The following is a 20,111-nucleotide window of genomic DNA, read 5'->3' as shown; positions in this document are numbered from 1 at the left end:
CATACTCTCATGTCTTATTTTCCAATGTATGGCCCCAAATCTACATTCAGGTGGTGCTTTGCCTACAATGGAGGGCCCTGTACCGCCTGGGATTGCTAGTTTCGATTAAGTACCCTTCTTTGAAAACAAAAACAGTGGCACGTGTCAGAAGTCCCTCCCGCGCGGCCTCTTCCCCCTCTTCTTCCGCAGCAGGAGGCCTGGCCCCCACGTCCTGCACCCGTCTGGACCAGACGTTCAGCCTCCCCCTCCAGACTCGGACGGGAACTCGTGCGCACTCCGGGGTATTCCCTGTTTGTGCTGAGTTACACGCGAATCTCCCAAAAAGGAGATATGCGAGTGGGTCGTCCAGCTTTGAAGGGAAACGAGGATTCCCTTTCTCATTTTCTCTCCTGATTTCTCTCCCTAACCGGACCGCACTTCTCGAATTATCCCCGTGGGGAGGAACGACAAATGCCGCCGGTCCCACCAAACTGCCGCCCCCCACTCATGCCCAAACAAGGATAGAATCTTCTAGCGAGGGAACAAAAAAATAAATAATTGGGCGTTTCAAACCGAGTCCTCGGGTGTGCAGACCCGCCGCGGAGTCCCAAGCTGGGCGGGCAGTCCTGGCAGCGGCGCGGGGCTCCGCCCGCCGGGGGGCGCGGGGCGGCGGGCGCGTGCGCGTGCGCGGTACGGCCCCGGCCCTGGCCGCCGCCGCCCGCGGCTGCCGCCGCCGTCGCGATGCCTATTTTAGTCAAAGCGGCTGCGGGCTTGGGGACCCGGCCCGGGCAGCGGCGCTTCCGGACTCGCCGACCCGCCGAGGAGCGCGCGTCGGGCTCCCGTCGAGCAGCTGAGCCCGTGTTCCCCGCGTCCCGCGCCCCGAAGCTGCTGCTCCGAACTTTGGTCGGCGCTGCCCAGGCTCCCCGCCAGGGACCAGCCAGGTAAGGATGGGAGGCGCAGCTGCAGCCTGCTGTCCCCCCGCACCGGGCTGTGTGCGGCCTCGCGCTCCCCTGGCTAAATCGGGAAGCGAAAGTTGGATCTCAGCCCCTCGGAGACCAACTTTGTCTGCCCAGGGGGCTGTTGCTTGTTCTCCGCGCCCGGGCAGCCGGGGGCGCCGCCCTCTGTCCCTCCTCGCTGGCCGCGCCCTCGAGGGGCTCCCGGCCCTTGGAGGCCGCCCTTCTCCCCGGGTCTGGGCCCTGCGGCCACAGAGACCCTCAAGGGTCAGCGGCCGCCGCTCGGGTCAGGCAGCCCTAGCGTCCCCGGGTCTTCGTCCCCACCGAGCGCTGGCTCCCGCGCTCTGCGGAGGGCATGCCCCTTGGTGAGCTCCACTTATGCTCTCCCCGCCGGATCCCCGGGGTTCCTCGTCGCCCTCTGTAGGGCCACCGCGTGCCGCGCAGAGCCTGCGTGCAGCCGGGCGCGCAGTGTCGCCCACTCTGTCCCCGCTCCGAGAGTAGAGTGGGCCACGGCGCTCACTCCTCACCCCCGCGTCCCGAGACCGCCTGGCCGAGGAGGACCGTTGCGGCGGACCCTCCTTTAAGGAGCGAGGTCAGAGGACCCCGGGAGAGCGCCGATGGCTGGTGACCCGAGGTCCACGCCACCCACCCGCAGCCTCCTTCCCCGAGCCTTTGGGAACGGGTTGTTGGCCAGACAAGTCCCAGAAACTGCCTGCTTTGAAGCATGAATAAGTGCGAAAAGACTTAGCAATGTAATGCCATTTGCCATTCGGAAGATGTGTGAAGATTCAGTTAGAATTACAGAATGAATTAACTCGACTAGCAAGACTTGCTCGTTGCAGTTACCTTTTTCCGTTTTTTAGTTTGGTAAAGGTTTAATGTTAGTTTCAGCATTTAGCTATTTAGCCCTACAATCACCTATTTGAAAACCGATCAACGGAACTTTACAAGTATGGGTAACTTAAGGACTTCAACTTTGGTGATCTGATGAGGGAAAGATAATTTCTCTTGATTTAGTCAAAATTAATCAGAAAAGTTTACCAATTTAGCAGTCTAACCTTTCTCTTTCCACCTATTCTCTGTATAAGAATTGTTCAGTGTAAGCCACTAAACGATTAAGTGGTAATCAAAGTAAACTGATCTGATCAATATTTTCAACAATAGGTAACTGACATTTCACAATAGACAATTATATAGATATATAGATACATCTGTATGCCTTTGCATGTATCTCTGTATATACATATCTCTTTAATAAGGTGTGGTGCATCAAAACATGCTTAGGATGACCCTGCCTTCTAAAAATTGCTAATATTTTTTGGTTCTTGGGTCATAATTGTAGTTTTCCTGTCATTTTTCTTGGACCAGAAATTGGTACTTTTAATGTCACTTTAAGAACTTATAAAAGCCTGATATTGAATTATAGTGGATTAATAGGCAACATAGGTGAAATTGCGTGAACTCGAGGGGAATATGTATTGATTGACTGATTATGTAAATATGTGTTAGAACCATAGGCTATTCAAATTTTCCCTATTCCAAGGAAGAAACAGACCAGAGGAGCAGAAATGGCTTTCCCTGGCTTATGTGGCTCCCTGGTGGCTTGTGGTATAGAACCTGACTCAACCTCAGGAAGGCTAGGCACTCTCCTGGCTTTATTACTGAGATGTGGGGAGACTGAACAGTGATTTCTAAAAGTATTTGTCAGGTTGAGGTTCCTTCAGAGTGGCTTTCTTCCCTGCCTCAGTGGCCTTCTCTACAGAGGCTAGGCCTTGGGAGTACATAGATAGATAAATATTGTCCCTGCCTCATAGAGGACAAACAGGACAATGGGAGTGTAGGTACATTCTACAGTGCTGTCGAAATGGTAGTTATTATTAAGCTATGTAATGCTAGGGTAGGTGATGTTAGGTTATGAGTGATAGAGGACATGTCATATCATTCTCTCTCCTGCAGAAGTTATGAGATTCATTTTCGTTTGGCCTTGAAAAGCAAACTTTGTATAAATGGACTTACTAAAATAATGATCTCCCCGCTATCCTGATAGGCTTATATATTTGCTGATTTCAGACATTTGGAAAATAGGTGAATTTTTGTTTCTTCCGTTTTTGTAGCAAATCAATATCTAAGTCAACTATTATTATTTACGAGCTATTTCAATATTATGTAAAAAGATCTTCAGTTGACTTGATCATTTCATTCACAGTTTGTAAATTGGTGTGTTTGTTTTTTATCAGCTTTAAGCTGTGGAATTCTTTCACATCTGTCTGTTAACATCCTTTCAAAATACCCATTTTGTACCAATTAATTATTCTACTACCTAAAACCTTTACTTTAGTATGTTGAGAACAAGCAGAAAAGTAAGATTAATTGCATGACCTTATTTTGAAAGAAATACGTATTTCTAAATTTAGATGTATTTAGGGTCCCCATTTGGAATTTTCCTGAAGCAGAATAATTCATATATTCTGTAAACCTACATAGTATTTGGCAAGGACCAGATTTGTGCAATTAATAATAGAGTTTCTTTTAAGGACCAGAGACTGAAGACAGGTACCATAGGAAATGGTTTTATATAAGCATGTGTAAAATGTATATTTTTTAAATGTACTTGCTATAGACTTTAATATGTATAAGTAAACTGGAAGTTTACTACTTTTTAATTTGTGATATGCTACCAACTAGAATTATTATGGGAAATAAAGTAGAGATTTAAATTAGACAATAAAAGTTTCATGTTGTATCTCTCTGTGTATATATAAATGTTTATATGGCTGTATATTATTTGCATATATGATAATGTATTATGTATGGTACAGTGATTTAATGGCGGTATACAAATCGAGCCTTCTGAATATCCTAAGCCTTCAAATAGATGTGAGGGTATTCATATTTTTTAAGTATTCAAATAATTAGTTTTCTAGTTATTTTTCCTCTGTTTGGATTCAGTCACCAGTGGGAATTTGGTGGAAGACTAGACTAAATAACTTTGTAATTACCATGGTTTATGAGCATTGGTGATTGTCTTAAAGACTAATTCCCTCAATCCTCCCTTCCCTACAAGTCTGTATATGTATATATGTGCCTATGAGGGAATAGTTGTGTGCTATGCTAAGTATAATGATAAGTATGTATCATTTCATTTAATCATAAGGCATATGAGGTATTATTATCATCCTTTAACAGGTAAGGAACTGAGTACATTTAATATGTGACAGAGTTGGGATTTGAATCTGGGTCTGTCTAATTCATAAGCACTAGAGAAGTCTATTTAATTCACAGAAATAATTTTGGTATAATACCTATGGAGGTAAAAAGATACAATTGCCATTTTTATGATTTTACTTTTGTTTACTTGTTTTTACAGGAATTTTCAAAATGAATTATACAGAGTCCAGCCCATTGAGAGAATCAACTGCCATAGGTTTTACACCTGAGTTAGAAAGCATCATACCTGTGCCTTCCAATGAGACCGCTTGTGAAAATTGGAGAGAGATACATCATCTGGTTTTTCATGTAGCAAATATTTGTTTTGCAGTTGGGTTGGTTATTCCAACTACTCTTCACCTTCATATGATATTTCTTAGGGGGATGTTAACTCTAGGTAAGATACCTAACTAATATTTTATGTAACTTTTCTGTAACTGACATAAGATGGGCTTTGCATTGAGATCTTCAGAGTATTCTTTGTCAGGCCCATAGCAAGCCAAAAAATGTAAGTCTTCGTTAATGAATTAGCAGTATATCAATTAGCTTAGGGCATAGGCCTTCACATGCCGTATCTCTCCCTTACTTACTTTGTTTATATGTTCTTTCATGTGTTGTTTAGGTTTTCCAGATACCAGAAAATTCATTCATGTGTAAGAGTGTGGACTTTAGAGCCAAATTGTGTGATTCAAATCCTGGTTCTACATCTTGTTGACTGTAACTTGGGCAAGTGATTTGATCTTTCTACTGCCTCAGTTTCCTCATGTATCAGATAAGGGTAAAAATAATACCACCTCCCAAAGTTGTTATGAATTAAATGTGTGTCATATATGTATTTAACTTGGAATATTGCCTGCACATAGTAAATACTGTATAGTTTTAACTATTATTACTTGAAAAGATATTTGCTGTGGGCAGTAAAGAATCACTGGGAACAAAAACAATTACCCAGATACAGTAGTTCAACTAAAACAAATTTTTTTTGGCCCCAGTAACCCTAATGAAGCAAGTTAAATTGATTCACATCAGAATATTAAAACAATTGAATCTGTTACTTTAGCCAGTGATTCTTGACAAATTACTCTCTATGTGATTACTTCCCTAATGGCCCATTTATTCAGGTGCATTTTTTTAGCACCTGTGATGTGTCAGACAAAGATTGAGGAAGGCCGTCTTCATCCTTGAGAAAGACACTCTTGTGGGGGCCAGTAGAGAAACAGATGGGCAATCCCAGTATGGCGTATCAGATGCTGGGATGCAGGTGTGCACCCATTATCCAGGGGTACACGGAGAAGGTGATAGGCTTAGTAGGAGGGCAGAGCAGGATCCCACTGAGGAGGTGACATGGGACCTGGATTTTGGAAGATGAGCAGGATTTCTCTGAGTGACTGTGTGCAGTATCCGAGCGAAGAGCACAGAAGAGAAGGAAATTGAGCATATTGGGATGAACATAGAGTAGTGCATTGTGCTTAAAAATATATGATAAATCGGCTGGACACAGTGGCTCATGCCTGTAATCCCAGCACTGTGGGAGGCCAAGGTGGGCGGATTACCTGAGGTTGGGAGTTCGAGACCAGCTTGGCCAACATGGTGAAACCTTATCTCTACTGAAAGTACAAAAACTAGCTGGACATGGTGGCAGGAGCTTGTAATCCCAGCTACTCGAGAGGCTGAGGCAAAAGAATCACTTGAACTCAGGAGACAGAGGTTGCAGTGGGCCAAGATTGTGCCACTTGGAATTTTCCTGAAGCAGAATAATTCATATATTCTGTAAAACTACATAGGGTTTGGCAAGGACCAAATTTGTGCAGTTAATAAGAGTTTTTTTTAAGGACCAGAGACCGAAGACAGGTAACATAGGAAATGGTTTTATATAAGTATATATATAAACATAGGAAATGGTTTTATATAAGTATATATATGTAAAATGTATATTTTTTAAATGTACTTGCTATGGATTTTAATATGTATAAGTAAACTGGTGACAGATTACTCTGTCCAACCTGGTGACAGAACTAGACTCCGCCTAAAAAAAAAAAAAAAAGTGATAAATGACAAGGAAAAAGAGGCTGGAAGGTTAGTAGAAGCTTGTGGGACCTCAGTGGCTGTGTGACCTGTGAGTAAGGTGAGGACTGCAGCAGTAGGAACAGGGAGATGAATGGAAAAAAAAATACTATACCCTATAAAAAAGCAAACATCAATTATGAATTTTAAGACAGAGTTTCGGAGGTGGAGTGAACCAAAGATATTATCAAATCTAACACTTTATTCTGTAAATGCAGAAAGAGAAACCTAGGCTAGGCATAGTGGCTAACGCCTGTAGTCCCAGCACTTTTGGAGGCTGAAGTGAGAGTATCTCTTGAAGCCAGGAGTTCAAAACCAGCCTGGGCAATGTAGTGAGACCCTATGTCTACAAAAAATTTAAAAAGTAGCTGGGCATGGTGGCACACATCTGTGGTCCCAGCTATTTGGGAGGCTGCATGGGAGGATGGCTTGAGCCTGGGATGTCGAGGCTACTGCACTCCAGCCTGGGTGACAGAGCAAGACCCTGTCTCAAAAAAAAAAAAAAAAATTAAAAAAAGTGAAACCTAGAAAAATAAAATGACCCATCCAAAATTAAGATGGAGAAAAAACAGCCAAACCAGGACTATAATTCAGGTCCTCCAGTTTTTCTCTATCCTCCCATTGTATACCTTGTCTCCTTTAAATTAAAATATTTTAAATTGCTTCACTATTTGCTATGAAATATTACTTAAAGAATATTTAAATTTTTACATTTGGGGCTTTATTTAGGTGCCTCAAATCATTCTTAGGAAATAAAAAATTGCAAGTGAGTAACTTTTAAAGTGGGAGGTTAGCTTTTGTGAGTATGCGTGAGTCAATGATTTATATCTTAATGATAGTTTTATTTTAAATGTATACACTGTATTAACTCTCCTACCATAAAATTGATCAAAAGAAACTGGGAATATTTTATATAAGGTAAGAGAATCAATAAGAAAACACAGGAAGATTCTCAGAGTTACATGGATAATCACCAGGGGAAAATTCAGATGGCTAAAACATTTTGGTAAAATATGCAGGCTCACCAGTAATCATGGAAATGCAAAATAAAGTATACATAATTCCTCACTATCAAGTTAGGAGTTTTCACATTTTATAATACAGTCATGCATCGTATAACGAAAGTGGTCCCATAGTATAGTACCACATGTTCACCTTTTCCATGTTTCGATATATTTAGATATACAAATACTTACCATTGTGCTATAGTTGCCTGCAGTATTCAATATTCAGTACAATAACAAGCTGTACTGTATTGGTTTACACCCTATAGTGTAGTAGACTGTGCCATCTGGGTTTATGTACGTATACTCTATGATGTTCACACAGCAACAAAATCATCTAATGAAATATTTCTCAGAATATATCCCTGTCATTGAACGACACATGACTATACTGACAACTTGATATTGGTATTTCTAGCTAGTAGGATTGCAAATTTGTAAAAACGTTTTGGAAAACAATTCTTCAATATTGTAAAAAACTATAAAGTTCATTCCCTAGATTCACCTTCAGGTAATCCAGACTAAGTAAACAATCACAAATACAGAAAAATTTGTATGTATAAAATTTTTTTTCCACTTGTCAAAAATTATACCCTCAAAATCTTGTCTTTCCAGCAGTAGGGGGAAGGTTAAATAAATTATGGTTTACTCAGTTGCAGTCATTTAAAACTATGCTTGCAAAAAGTTTAATGAAATGGGAAAATCACTAGAATAAGTTAAAAAGGAGATTTTAAAATTGTATCTGTGCTAGGTTTGCCGTCAGGTAAAACTGTATGAAAACTAATTCTGTAAGGCAGAATTAAATTATTTGATATTTAATGGCCTTTTTAAAGTAGTAGAATTATGGATTTTTCCTCTTTAAAAATATTTTTTATACTTTGTATTTCCTGTATATTTTTAATACAGCTTTTATTCAACAAAGCATATATTTGGGGTTTTTTTGGTCACTGGACAAAAGACAAAATGAAACAATGTGATACTTGGCTTAGGTAGTTCTGAAATGTGTTTGATTTACAGTAGCCCCCACATCCAGTGGGGGATTCACTTTCTGTGGTCAACAACAGTCCAATAATATTAAATGGAAAATACCAAGAATAAACAATTCATAAGTTTTAAATGCAAGACATTCTGAATAGTGCAATGAAATCTTGCAGTGTTGTGCTCTATCCTGCCTGGGATGTGAATCATCCCTTAGTCCAACTTATCCACACTATCAGTGTTACCCACCCAGTAGTCGCTTATTAGCTGTCTTGGGTATCAGATCGATAAAACATAGTGTTTATAGAGTTGTGTACTACCCATGGTTTCAGGCATCCACTGGGGGTCTTAGAAAGTATCACCTTCAGGAAAGGGAGGACTACTGTATATATAGCGGATATCAAATTTATTAAGCTCCCTGCTTAGGCTCTTCTAGATTATCTAACAGGTTAACTTTGCTCTTCAACAGGATGTACCCTTTATATTGTCTGGGCCACTCTCTACCGATGTGCCTTGGATATAATGATCTGGAACTCTGTGTTCTTGGGTGTCAACATTTTGCATCTGTCGTATCTTTTATACAAGAAGAGACCGGTAATTACTAAAATTAATTAATAAGGAAGTGATTTTAAAGCTAAAACTTTGAAAGGTACTTTGTTCAGACTTAAAAGTAAGCATCTAGCATGTTTAGTCACTTTAATATCATTTCTCTGAAGTTTAGGCTTTCTGTTTACATATGCCTGAAAGTGAAACATTTTAGTACCATGAAATTTGTTCTACAAATGAGTTTTTAAAACTTTAAAAATCAATAGCATATGAGAGAACATGAATAATATTCTCCTTTTTAAGTCATATTACTTGAGTTTTTTGTATTGATATTCACATGTTACCTGGAAATATCACTGCCCAGTTACAAAGTTACTTACTAATAGGCAACTTCTGTAAACATTCTAATGATTTACAAATAGTTCATACTAGTTTTTAGTGTAATAACTATATATTTTTCTAATGCCCAAAATATTCATTTAAGGAAGTCACCAAATTTGGTGGGTTGCTACCAAAACACCAGTCTTTAATTTTTTCTTTTCAACTCTGATTTATCTTGTTGTATTCCTTGATCATACCAAGAATAAAAATAGAGTAGGAAAACAGCAGGGTCCTAGAAATCACCCCATATGTATTTACCGACTTTCCTAAGCATTGCAAACATTCAGTAAAGTAAAAGATATAATGCTTGCCTTAATCTTATGTTTGGGGCCAGATTTGCATGTAGAAAACTATCAGAAAACAAGACAATTCATAGAAGATTCTAATTTGAATGATACAGATGATATATAATAGGCATTCAACTAGATTGTAACCTCGTCCAGACACAGTGACTCAGTCTGTGTTGTTTTGCTGTATTACTCAGTTTTCTCTAGGTTATACTATGTAATAAATCTCAATGATATGTAACAGCAAATGGGCTTTTTTTCTCACCCACCTTGTATCTTGACTCTGGCAGCTATGTGTCAGCTGTGATTCTGTTCTATGCATCTCATTCATTTCAGGGTCTGTGCTGAAGCAGCAGGTTCTCTTTGGACCATGCATTGTCATGGCAGAGGGAAAAGTACTAGAGAGCAAAAGAGAAACACCCAATGTCTCTTAAAACTTTTGCTCAGAAGGGACATATATTGTTTCTGTTCACATTTCATTGGCAAAAACGAGTGACATGGCCAAGTTTGATAATATGGGGCATGGGGTGGAGTAAGGGGATGTACAGTCCTCTTACAGAGGTTGGGAGCAGTGAATAATTGGGAACAGTAATCTAACACACTTACTGTTATATCCACTTTTCTTGTCGAACATGATTGGCACACAGTAGGTGCTCAAAAAAACCTTTAATGAGTAAATGCTTTCAAAGAGGAAAAGAATTAGGCCAAGTGAAGTGGCTCATGCCTGTAATCCCAACACTTTGGGAAGCGTAGGTGGGTGGATCACCTGAGGTCAGGAGTTCAAGACCAGCCTGGCCAACATAGCAAAACCGTGTCTCTACTGAAAAATACAAAAATTAGCCGGCATGGTGGTGCACGCCTGGAGTCCCAGCTACTCAGAGGCTGAGGCACAAGAATCACTTGAACCCAGGAGGCTGAGGTTGCAGTGAGCCGAGATTGTGCCACCACACTCCAGCCTGGGTGACAGAGCGACACTCTTGTCTAAAAAAAAAAAAAGAGGAAAATGATTAATAAGAGGGCTTCATGCGGCTGGGCGCCGTGGCTCATGCCTGTAATTCCAGCACTTTGGGAGGCCTAGGTTGGAAGATCACTTGAGCCCAGGAGTTCGAGACCAGCCTGTGCAACATAACAAGACCCTGTTTCTACCAAAAAATTTAAAAATCAGGTGGATGCAGTAGCACACACTGTTGTCCCAGCTTCTCGGGAAGATCACTGGATCCCAGGAGTTTGAGACTGCGGTGAGCTATGATCACACCACTGCGCTCCAGCACAGGCAACAGAATGAGACTCCGTCTCCAAAAAATAAATACATAAAAAGGGCTTGATCTGAGAGTTACGGGATGAGCAGATTATGAATAAATCATATTAAATGCTCATTACTAGAGGTTTGGAGTGGAAGAGGTGGATAATGATTGCATTTTCTGAATGTCAGAACTTGCTGGAACCCCAAAATTTAAGATTCAGAAGTTGCTAATGTGATCATAGCACCAAATAGGTAAATCACTTAGTATCTGTGCTTTTGTTTCTTCTCATACTATAAATCTACTTTTTTGAAAAATATAAATGCTGGATTTTCCTCACAATGAAACAGCAGGACAAGTAGGAGCATTGCAAATGCTACAGTGACATCAGGTTGGAGCAGCTGTCATGATCCGAGTCTATAGGCTTCATATCGTGCCTGCCAGAGATACAGTGCAGTATGGTTTTCCATCCACCTAATTAGTGTGACTTCCAGAGACTAATGCTGGGCCCAAAGATGGGGCATGACCTGGGCTTTGGAGAATCTGACAACAAAAATGATTAAGCCGTTTTGTTTTTCTCTTCCTCCAGTAGCCAGCCTTATTTGCCAGTGGGTTCTCCATTTTACAGAGTTCATTTTAGCTTGGGATGAAACTTCTACACTAAGACTCTTACACCCTTTTATTTTTCCTTCGCTTTGCTTGAGAGTACATAAATGTGAAGCAGTGATTGCAGCTGTACATTTTTGTTTTTCTATATTGGTGCATTAAGTAATTACATGGAGATAAAATGCTTAATGTATGTGTTACTTTTGTAAATTTGTTTCCTCATTGATTCCTATTTTGTGTGTTTATTTTCTTGCTGCCATATTTAAAAGTTAGTAAATTTTTTGTGTATGTGAAACAAAAGGTTTCACAGAAAAGGTTTTCTGTTATTTATAGAAGGTGCTAAGGTTAGGAAGGTGAATGTTGTGACAACATTCAAAACCTAAACAGTTGCAAAACCTAAGCAGGCTGCTCTCAAACTCTTGGACTCAAGTGATCCTCCCACCTCAGCCTCCCAAAGTGCCAGAACTACAGGCATGAACCACCTCACATGACCTAACCGTACCCTTTTAGGATCTAAAGTATAAACTTCTATCACCATTTCACTTGCTGTGTAAGATTCTGTTGGCCTCAATACAGAAGGGTGATGGTATATATCAAAGATTTGTTTATTCTCAAAACCATATTTGGACCACAGAGGTCAGTGTTTTGGGGTTGCTGCTGCTTTGGTACAGCATCTAGTCATTGCTGCATTTCAGGTGAAGATTGAAAAGGAACTCAGTGGCATCTACCGGCGGTTGTTTGAACCACTCCGTGTGCCTCCAGATTTGTTCAGAAGACTAACTGGACAGTTTTGCATGATCCAAACCTTGAAAAAGGGCCAGACTTATGCTGCAGAGGATAAAACCTCAGTTGATGACCGTCTGAGCATTCTCTTAAAGGGAAAGTAAGTGTTCTGTGGAAATCACAATTCCTAGTTTACCTTTAATCTTTTCATGGCCTCTGGGAAGGAAATGAATGGAAGGAAATGTCGCCAATGAATGGAGGAAGCAGTCACAGAATTTGTTGTTGGTGGAACTTTATGCTACAACTACGCTTTACGACGCTGCAGAGCAACATGTTAAAGCCAGGTTGAATGTACTGCTCTGAATCTTGATGTCAGGATTTTCAATTGCAAGTATTTTAACCATTTTTGACCTTTTATTAAAAATGAATGAGTCAAAATTGAAGTGGATTTAAATTAGACATTGAAATTCAAAAAGCCTATGCATGCTTCAGAGTTAATTTGTCTTGAATATCACAAAAATGCAACTTCTAGGAATATCAGCCTTTCGGGGAGAGAGTCAGTCTCTGTTGTGCTGGCACTGTTATTAATGACACCTCTTTCCCTCTCAGAAGTGTCCCAGCTAGAGTAACAGATTATATGGTCACTTCCATTAGACGAGCAATAGTTACCACTAGATGGCATACATCTGACTCAATATTGGACACTGTTTTTTTCTTTTTCCAACGTTATTTTTTGAAATACTTGTGCCTCAAGAAGTGCTTTTAGTTCTGTCCATCATCTGTGGAATTTTAAAAACTGTACTACAAAATAAAATCGCATAAGATTATAGCAGTTTTAAGGATCATGATGGTATTTGTGAAATATTGCTTTTATTAACATTAATTTCTGTTATCAGAATGAAGGTCTCCTATCGAGGACATTTTCTGCATAACATTTACCCCTGTGCCTTTATAGATTCTCCTGAATTTAGATCAACTCAGATGCACAAAGGTGAAAAATTCCAGGTACGTTTTCACATGATTTTTAAGGAGATTGAAGCTAGTTTGCATCTCATTCAGAATCCAGAGGATATTAATAGAAACACAGCTATGAGTTATTGGGGAAAAGAAATAAGTTTACCATAGGGCGTGTATAGTATTGTCTCTCTCTTTTTTTTTTTTTTTTTTTTTTGAGACGGAGTCTCGCACTGTTGCCCAGGCTGGAGTGCAGTGGTGCAATCTCAGCTAACTGCAAGCTCCGCCTCCCGGGTTCATGCCGTCGTCCTGCCTCAGCCTCCTGAGTAGCTGAAAGTACAGGCACCCACCACCATGCCTGGCTAATTTTTTGTATTTTTAGTAGAGAGGGGGTTTCACTGTGTTAGCTAGGATGGTCTCACTCTCCTGACCTCGTGATCTGCACGCCTCAGCTTCCCAAAGTGCTGGGATTACAGGCGTGAGCCACCACATCTGGCCTAAAAAATACTGTATATATTATATGTACAGAAAATGTTCTAAAAAGATATATTCTAATTTTGTCATAATGTTATTTATAGACTGTGTTTGATTGCTTTTTTAAACTTTTTTTTCTTATTTGAATTTTTATAAGTTTTTCTATAGAAAACATCTTATGCTTTATTAGCAAAAAGGAAAATGTGAGTTGTAGATAGTCAGTGTTCTTAAACTATGTAATTGACATTTATTGGGGAAAACCAGAAAACTGGCTTCGCCTTAGGGAATTTATTTTGTTAATTCTTATGAAAGAAATCTAATCACTAAACTCTTTTGTACTTAATGAATATGTTTAAGGGTAAAGAATGAAGTTCTTCATGATGGCAGTAATTTGAACGTGGACTACTTAGTGTGATTCCTTTTGTGTTAAAACAAATTACTCTGGCTGGGCACGGTGGCTCACGCCTGTAATCCTAGCCCTTTGGGAGGCCGAGGCGGGCGGATCACGAGGTCAGGAGATCGAGACCATCCTGGCTAACATGGCGAAACTCCGTCTCTACTAAAAATACAAAAAATTAGCCAGGCATGCTAGCAGGCGCCTGCAATCCCATCTACTCCGGAGGCTGGGGCAGGAGAATGGCGTGAACCCGGGAGGCAGAGCTGCAGTGAGCCAAGATCGCGCCACTGCACTCCAGCCTAGGCAACAGAGCGAGACTCTGTCTCAAAAACAAACAAACAAACAAAAAAACACAAATTGCTCCATTACATGGCACTTTGTTCTGATTCTTTCTGTAAGTGTCCAGCCCTCCTATTATATTCATTCACCTTGTTATTGGAAGGAAATTAACCAAGAAAATAAATGGGTGAGGGTTTTCTTTAGTCTCAGCCTCTGGATTAACAGCAGTAAGGAAATATCTTGAGAATGGAATTGTTTATGGGCAAGAAGGTAAATCTATTTAGGTAAGAAATGGAAATAAAGAGGCTATTACTACCTGAGGGAGGATGAAATGTTAGTGTTTCTTGATGACAGTCTTATTTTAGAATCTCATTTTGAGATGCTCTACAATTTGGGATGCAACAAAAGTGGAGATAAAAGAACATTTACAGACATACAGTTTAGTTTATATCATTTACGATGGTTTCAGCCCTGCCCTGCTCCCGCCCTTCCTGAATAACTGGCCTGAGTAATCATGGAGCTTGTTCGTTATGTGCATTTACTAAAAGGTTGCATATAGATTCACTGTTATGAAACGTTCTTCCCAAGCTGGCTGGGCTTACAATACAGAAGGAGACAGCTAATGCTGTGTCCTCGTCCTCTCTACACTCTCACCTTGTTGTGAGGGTCAGCTTTGCTGTGAGATTTATGTTCTTATTTTATCTTTAATCACCACCATCTACAGACTGGTGCAGGACCACATCTTTTTTCTCTCCTTCTTTCCTGTGACCTTTTTACACTTTCTTCTTCCAAAGTCCAACATTTATTGCCTGTATTTCTTTTGCCTGTGTATAGTAGTAGGTCGTTTTGTGTGATAACTCTGTATATAGTAGCAGGTCGTTTTGTGTGATAACTCTGTATATAGTAGCAGGTCGTTTTGTGTGATAACTATCTCATATAATCCTGAAGAGACTGGGATTTGAGGATGGGGTGGGAATTGAACCTGCTTTGTTTCCAAAATCAAAGTGGTCCCCAAGAGGCCAGAAATACTATTATACTATCTTTTCCACTGGACTTCAGAGTATGTTTATAATTAAGTCAACAAAAAGGAATTCCTACCACTAGCTACAGTTCTCTTTCTTCTTGGGGACTAGGAATTGGATTTTGGTAGTTGAGAGTTGTTCCCAGTAATTATAATAAAGATTCCAAAACCATGACCAAAATTTTATAGTACCATAGCTTGGTGAAGAAAATGTATTCAGCTTTTCCTAATGCCAGTCAGCTTTTCTCTGCATAGAGTCTCGTGTGGTATTTCCTGATTGGCCAGTAGATTAAAACTAGCATCATCAAGCCTGTGTCCTGTATAGCTGGAGCCATCAGAGTAAGCCCTTGAGAGAGACTGTACTTTGATTGTTTACAAAATGTTCCTGTTGGCAGATCCTCGACAGTAATAAATAGCTGTTACACATCTGTGTAGGAGTATGTATATTGCCACTTACCCATGCAAGTTCCCAAATGAAAAATGTCACATTCTCCCAGAGCCAACTTCTCACTACCTGTGCCGATGGCAGAGGACGCTTGAAATCATCAGCCATCAGACTTCTTCACCCTCACACTTTTTAGCTGCCAAGCTCATCCTTCCCTAATTCTGACCAGTTAAACGTGTTAGATGAGGAGCTACTTCCTTTGAATTTCTCTTTCTTTAAATTTGTTCTGTGGTCAGGGTGCTCATGAATTGTACAATAGGATGAAAAGGAGGAAAGAGAACGCAAGTGGACTCAATGACTGTCCCTTGAGATTGCACAACAGGTGTTGCTCAGGTAAATATGTAGTAATTATCATGACAATAAGCATAGCGATAGAGCTGAGACAACAGATTCTGAACTTACAGTTTGTTATCCCTAGGAACTTATAGTGATTTTGGTACTTATAGCCCAGAGTTGCTGTTTATAAGTATTGATAGAATCTTGAGTATTATTATTACAAAAGATAAAAGTAGGCTGGGTGTGGCGGCCCACGCCTGTAATCCTGGCACTTTGGGAGGCCAAGGTGGGTGGATCACCTGAGGTCAGGTGTTTGAGACCAGCCTGGCCAACATGGTGAAACCTCATGTCTACTAAAAATACAAAAATTGGCCGGGCATGGTGGCAGGTGCCTGTAATCCCAGCTACTCAGGAGGCTGAGGCAGGAGAATCGCTTGAACCCGGGAGGCGGAGGCTGAGGCAGGAGAATCGCTTGAACCCAGGAGACCAAGATAACGCCACCGCACTCCAGCCTGGGCGACAGAGTGAGACTCCATCTCGGAAAAAAAAAAAAAAAAGATAAAAGTAGTGTTTTATTTGGTTTCTTCTTCTTTATGTAGATGTTTTATATTAAGTGAGCTTTACTGTTTACAAGCTTTTCTTTTGTATTCTATCTCATGCTGCTGCCTTCCTATAGCCAATAGCATGTCCTGGTGTTGCAAAGCCCAAAAATCAAAGTTTTACTGACTTTAAGGAGAGAGGAATGTCTTGCAGGTATATGTCCATGCTCTTGTAAAAGAAATGAACACTAAGTTTTAATGGTATTGAAAGAAAACATTATCTTAATATTAACTAAATATTTTGGTGGAGCTGTGAAGCGATTTCCTCTGCCACTTTTGAATCTGTGTTATTTTAGTGCTTAGGAGAACTCAGTCAGCATCAGTGGAATAGACCACTTCTAGGATATTTTAGTGTTTGGTGTATGAAATGCAGTATGATGCATGCAAAAAGTATTAAATGATTTCCTCAGGACAGTCAGCCAGTCCTATTGCCACACTGCGGTTGCTGATTCTAGCACAGGTGGCAGATCCCTCAGAGACCTTTGTTTCCAGCAGTGGAGCCCAGTGTCTTCTCTTTACGACAGGCTGTAGAATTGGTTTGGAGTCCAAAGGGAGGAACTGATCCAATATCTTGTGGTAATCATGGCAAACCTGTTTGCAAATGCTTAGTCTAATTCTCGACCTGAAAGATGTCCTTTTATGTCTGCTGTTGCCATATTTGCTTTTATTTCTTCAGTAAAATTCTTCACAAGGACATAAGCATAGCACTGCTGAAATGCCTAATAAGAAGTAAATTTATTTTATGGAAACTTTTAAAATTCTTGTATTGCTTTATAAGATATTCTCATAAAAAATACACTTTGCTTGACTGTTGTGACAGGAAATCATTAAATAAAACTGTCTATTTGGTAGAAATGAAGCATTAGGTATCAAGTAAAATGACCTCAGTTAGCACTTAACTGCTGGCTTCCAACTAAATCCATGTTTTTGTGGGCCTGTAAGTTACTCATATGAACTAAGTACAGCTTATTATTTGAATACTGTTATTTTATATTCAATAATAACTTAAACAGGCCAAAGTAATTTTTTAACCATCAATAAAAAGTGAATTTGCTAAGGAAATTATAGTGTCATCGTAAAAGTTTCATTGCCTCGGTGGAAACTTGAGGTAATTCAGATGGCTGAAGAAAAAGTTAACGGCCTTATGTATCATCTAAATATAATTTCTTCATCTTCTAGATGATTTGCATCTCATCTTTTAACTGCTTCTCCCGCTGTTTTCCAGAGTCCGGGGTGACATCTTTGCCCAACGAAGGGATGTCAGTCCCAACTGTCTTTAGCGCTTGGGTGCTTGGCTGGGGCCTCATGAGGACCCCATGCTCACTCTTCTGTTATTACGCCAGGAGTATTTTTCAGCTGCCTTCCATTTATGCACCCGCCTCATACCGTTTGTGGGAATTCCCCAGGGGCAGTTGGCTTCTACTCCTCTTCCTATAAATCGTGCCATGTTTTTGATCCTGTTTCTTTATTAGCAGCCTCCTCCACTAGAATACAGGCTTCGTGGCATGTGTTCAGCCGTTCTTTGCATGAGGGGCTCTTGTGGACTGCACAGCCAACCTTGTAGTCACTAGGCAGAAATACTTTCTATGAAATGGTATTGATGAGTATTGGGTATATTGGGCAGATTTTGACCTGGTGGGAAAATACATTTGGGCTGAAAGTCAAAAGTGCTCACAGTACCACTAATTTTTTTTTTTTTTTTTTTTTTTTTTTGAGATGGAGTCTCACTCTGTCCCCCAGGCTGGAGTGCAGCGGCGCCATCTCGGCTCACTGCAAGCTCCGCCTCCCGGTTCAAGGGATTATTGTGCCTCAGCCTCTTGAATAGCTGGGATTACAGGCGCCTGCCACCACGCCTGGCTAATTTTTTGTACTTTTAGTAGAGACGGGATTTCACCATGTTGGCCCAGGCTGATCTCGAGCTCCTGGCCTCAAGTGATCTGCCCATCTCAGCCTCCCAAGTTAGCTGGGACTATAGGCACATGCCAGCAGGCCCGGCTAATTTTTGTATGTTTTGTAGAGCCACTCTACCACTAATTAATATGTGTTTGTGAGGTTTTTGGTCCTTCGCATTTGGCATCTGAAAAATGGAGAATAATATTACTTGTCTTATTTTAAACAGACTTTTGAGGATCCACTTACATGATAGATATGAAAGCACCTTAAAGTTTAAAAGTACATATACAAAGAGAGTGGCATTATGTGCGACTGTCACCCCCTAGTCATTCTCGACCACTTTCCCCTGTTCTATAGTTGTCAGAACACTTACTGCCACCTGAAATGGTCATATTTCTTTATTAATTATCATCCTTCTCCACTAGAATGTAAGCTTCATGGGGCAAGCGTCTTGTCTTTCTTGTTCACCATTGTAACTTCATACCTTGAAGAGTATCTAGCATAAAGTACATGCATAGTAATGTATATCGAAAGAATGAATGAAATTTAGTGTTTCATCAAGTCTCAGACACTGATGCATTTCTTAAAAACAAATCCGTTTGGTTTTGGAAATTTCTACTTTTGATATAGTAAAAAAACACAAGCTTTTTTTCCTAGGAACCTTGACACCACTTTTTAAAGTAGCCAGACATTCTTAATTTGCCAACGATCAGATTTCAGCTTGTTGAAGTAAGGAGACAAGCTGGGTTTTTCGTTTTCTGTCTTGGTAGATGTACATACCCCCTTGTCCTCTGAAATGTGTTTACTTTTGTGACAAAAGGGACAGAGCTTCTTTGGAAACATTTGCTCTGAGGCTCAGCTACGACTGGATGTCAGTTTAACAAACCTTTTATTAGGACAGACATTGGTTTTTGCCTTCTACAGTATTTGTGTTCATTTGTTTTGTTTTTGTCTTTGAGATGAGGTCTCGTGCTGTCACCCAGGGATCTCCTGCTGCCACTGTATGATCGAGTGTAGTTGTGTGATCATGGTTCACTACAGCCTTGACCTTCCTGGGCTCAGGTGATCCTCCCACCTCAGCCTCCCAAGTAACTGGGACTACAGGCACATGCCACCATGTCCAGCTAATTTGTGTATGTTTTGTAGAGCCAGGGTTTTGCCATGTCGTGTGTTCATTTGCTTAAGTCCTTCATACAATAGTCATGCATTGAGCACCACTCCATGTTGGAAGTCAGGCATTCAGACAGACATGAAGATAGACAATCCCTGGCTTCACAGTGCTTAGAACAGGCAGATTTGTCAACTGATGAGCTTGGATTTAATGATAGGATTTAAGCCATAATGAAGCTTACAGGAGTGTTAACTGATAGAAGAGGACTACATGGGAGGAAGGGCTTCCTGACACTGAGTTGTGAGGACATGGCCCCTCACTCTGGCAGAGGGATTTATTTGAGGGATGCTTGAGCTCTGTGTTGTGCAGTTATAGTACCTTTCTGCTTTCCTATGTACAATACTGAAGGAAAGGGGGTATGATTTCCAGTTCTGAGCTAATTCAGGGTTGTCTGTGAATATCTCGAATGGGCTACCCTGGATCTAACCTTGAAATGTGACACTTGAGAAACACCTATGACAGAAGGACCCTCACCAACCATATTCATCAGCAACAGCCGGGGGCCCTTGAAGTTTTCTCAGTCTTTAGTGTATATTTGCAGAGTTGGATGGGCAGAAGGTCTTCCATCTATAACTTGCCTCATGAATCTTACCTCAGTTCATCTGCTTGAAGCTGTATTTTTGAACTTCATTG

General features: G+C 40.6%; 1 protein-coding gene across 1 annotated transcript in view; it reads left to right on the top strand.

The window, feature by feature from the left end:
* The first annotated feature begins 714 nt into the window (after nucleotides 1-714).
* Nucleotides 715-20,111, top strand: part of BVES (blood vessel epicardial substance) — a 39,363-nt gene continuing 19,966 nt past the window's right edge. The window contains exons 1-5 of the mRNA XM_050786752.1: nucleotides 715-920; nucleotides 4,300-4,536; nucleotides 8,655-8,779; nucleotides 11,942-12,129; nucleotides 12,866-12,974. Of these exons, the coding sequence (XP_050642709.1) occupies nucleotides 4,311-4,536; nucleotides 8,655-8,779; nucleotides 11,942-12,129; nucleotides 12,866-12,974 (648 nt within the window). The 5' untranslated portion in view covers nucleotides 715-920; nucleotides 4,300-4,310. The remainder of the gene's footprint in view (nucleotides 921-4,299; nucleotides 4,537-8,654; nucleotides 8,780-11,941; nucleotides 12,130-12,865; nucleotides 12,975-20,111) is intronic.

This window comes from Macaca thibetana, chromosome 4 (genome assembly GCF_024542745.1).
Source record: "Macaca thibetana thibetana isolate TM-01 chromosome 4, ASM2454274v1, whole genome shotgun sequence".
NCBI lineage: Eukaryota > Metazoa > Chordata > Mammalia > Primates > Cercopithecidae > Macaca > Macaca thibetana.
This window is presented reverse-complemented; position numbering and strand designations above follow the sequence as displayed.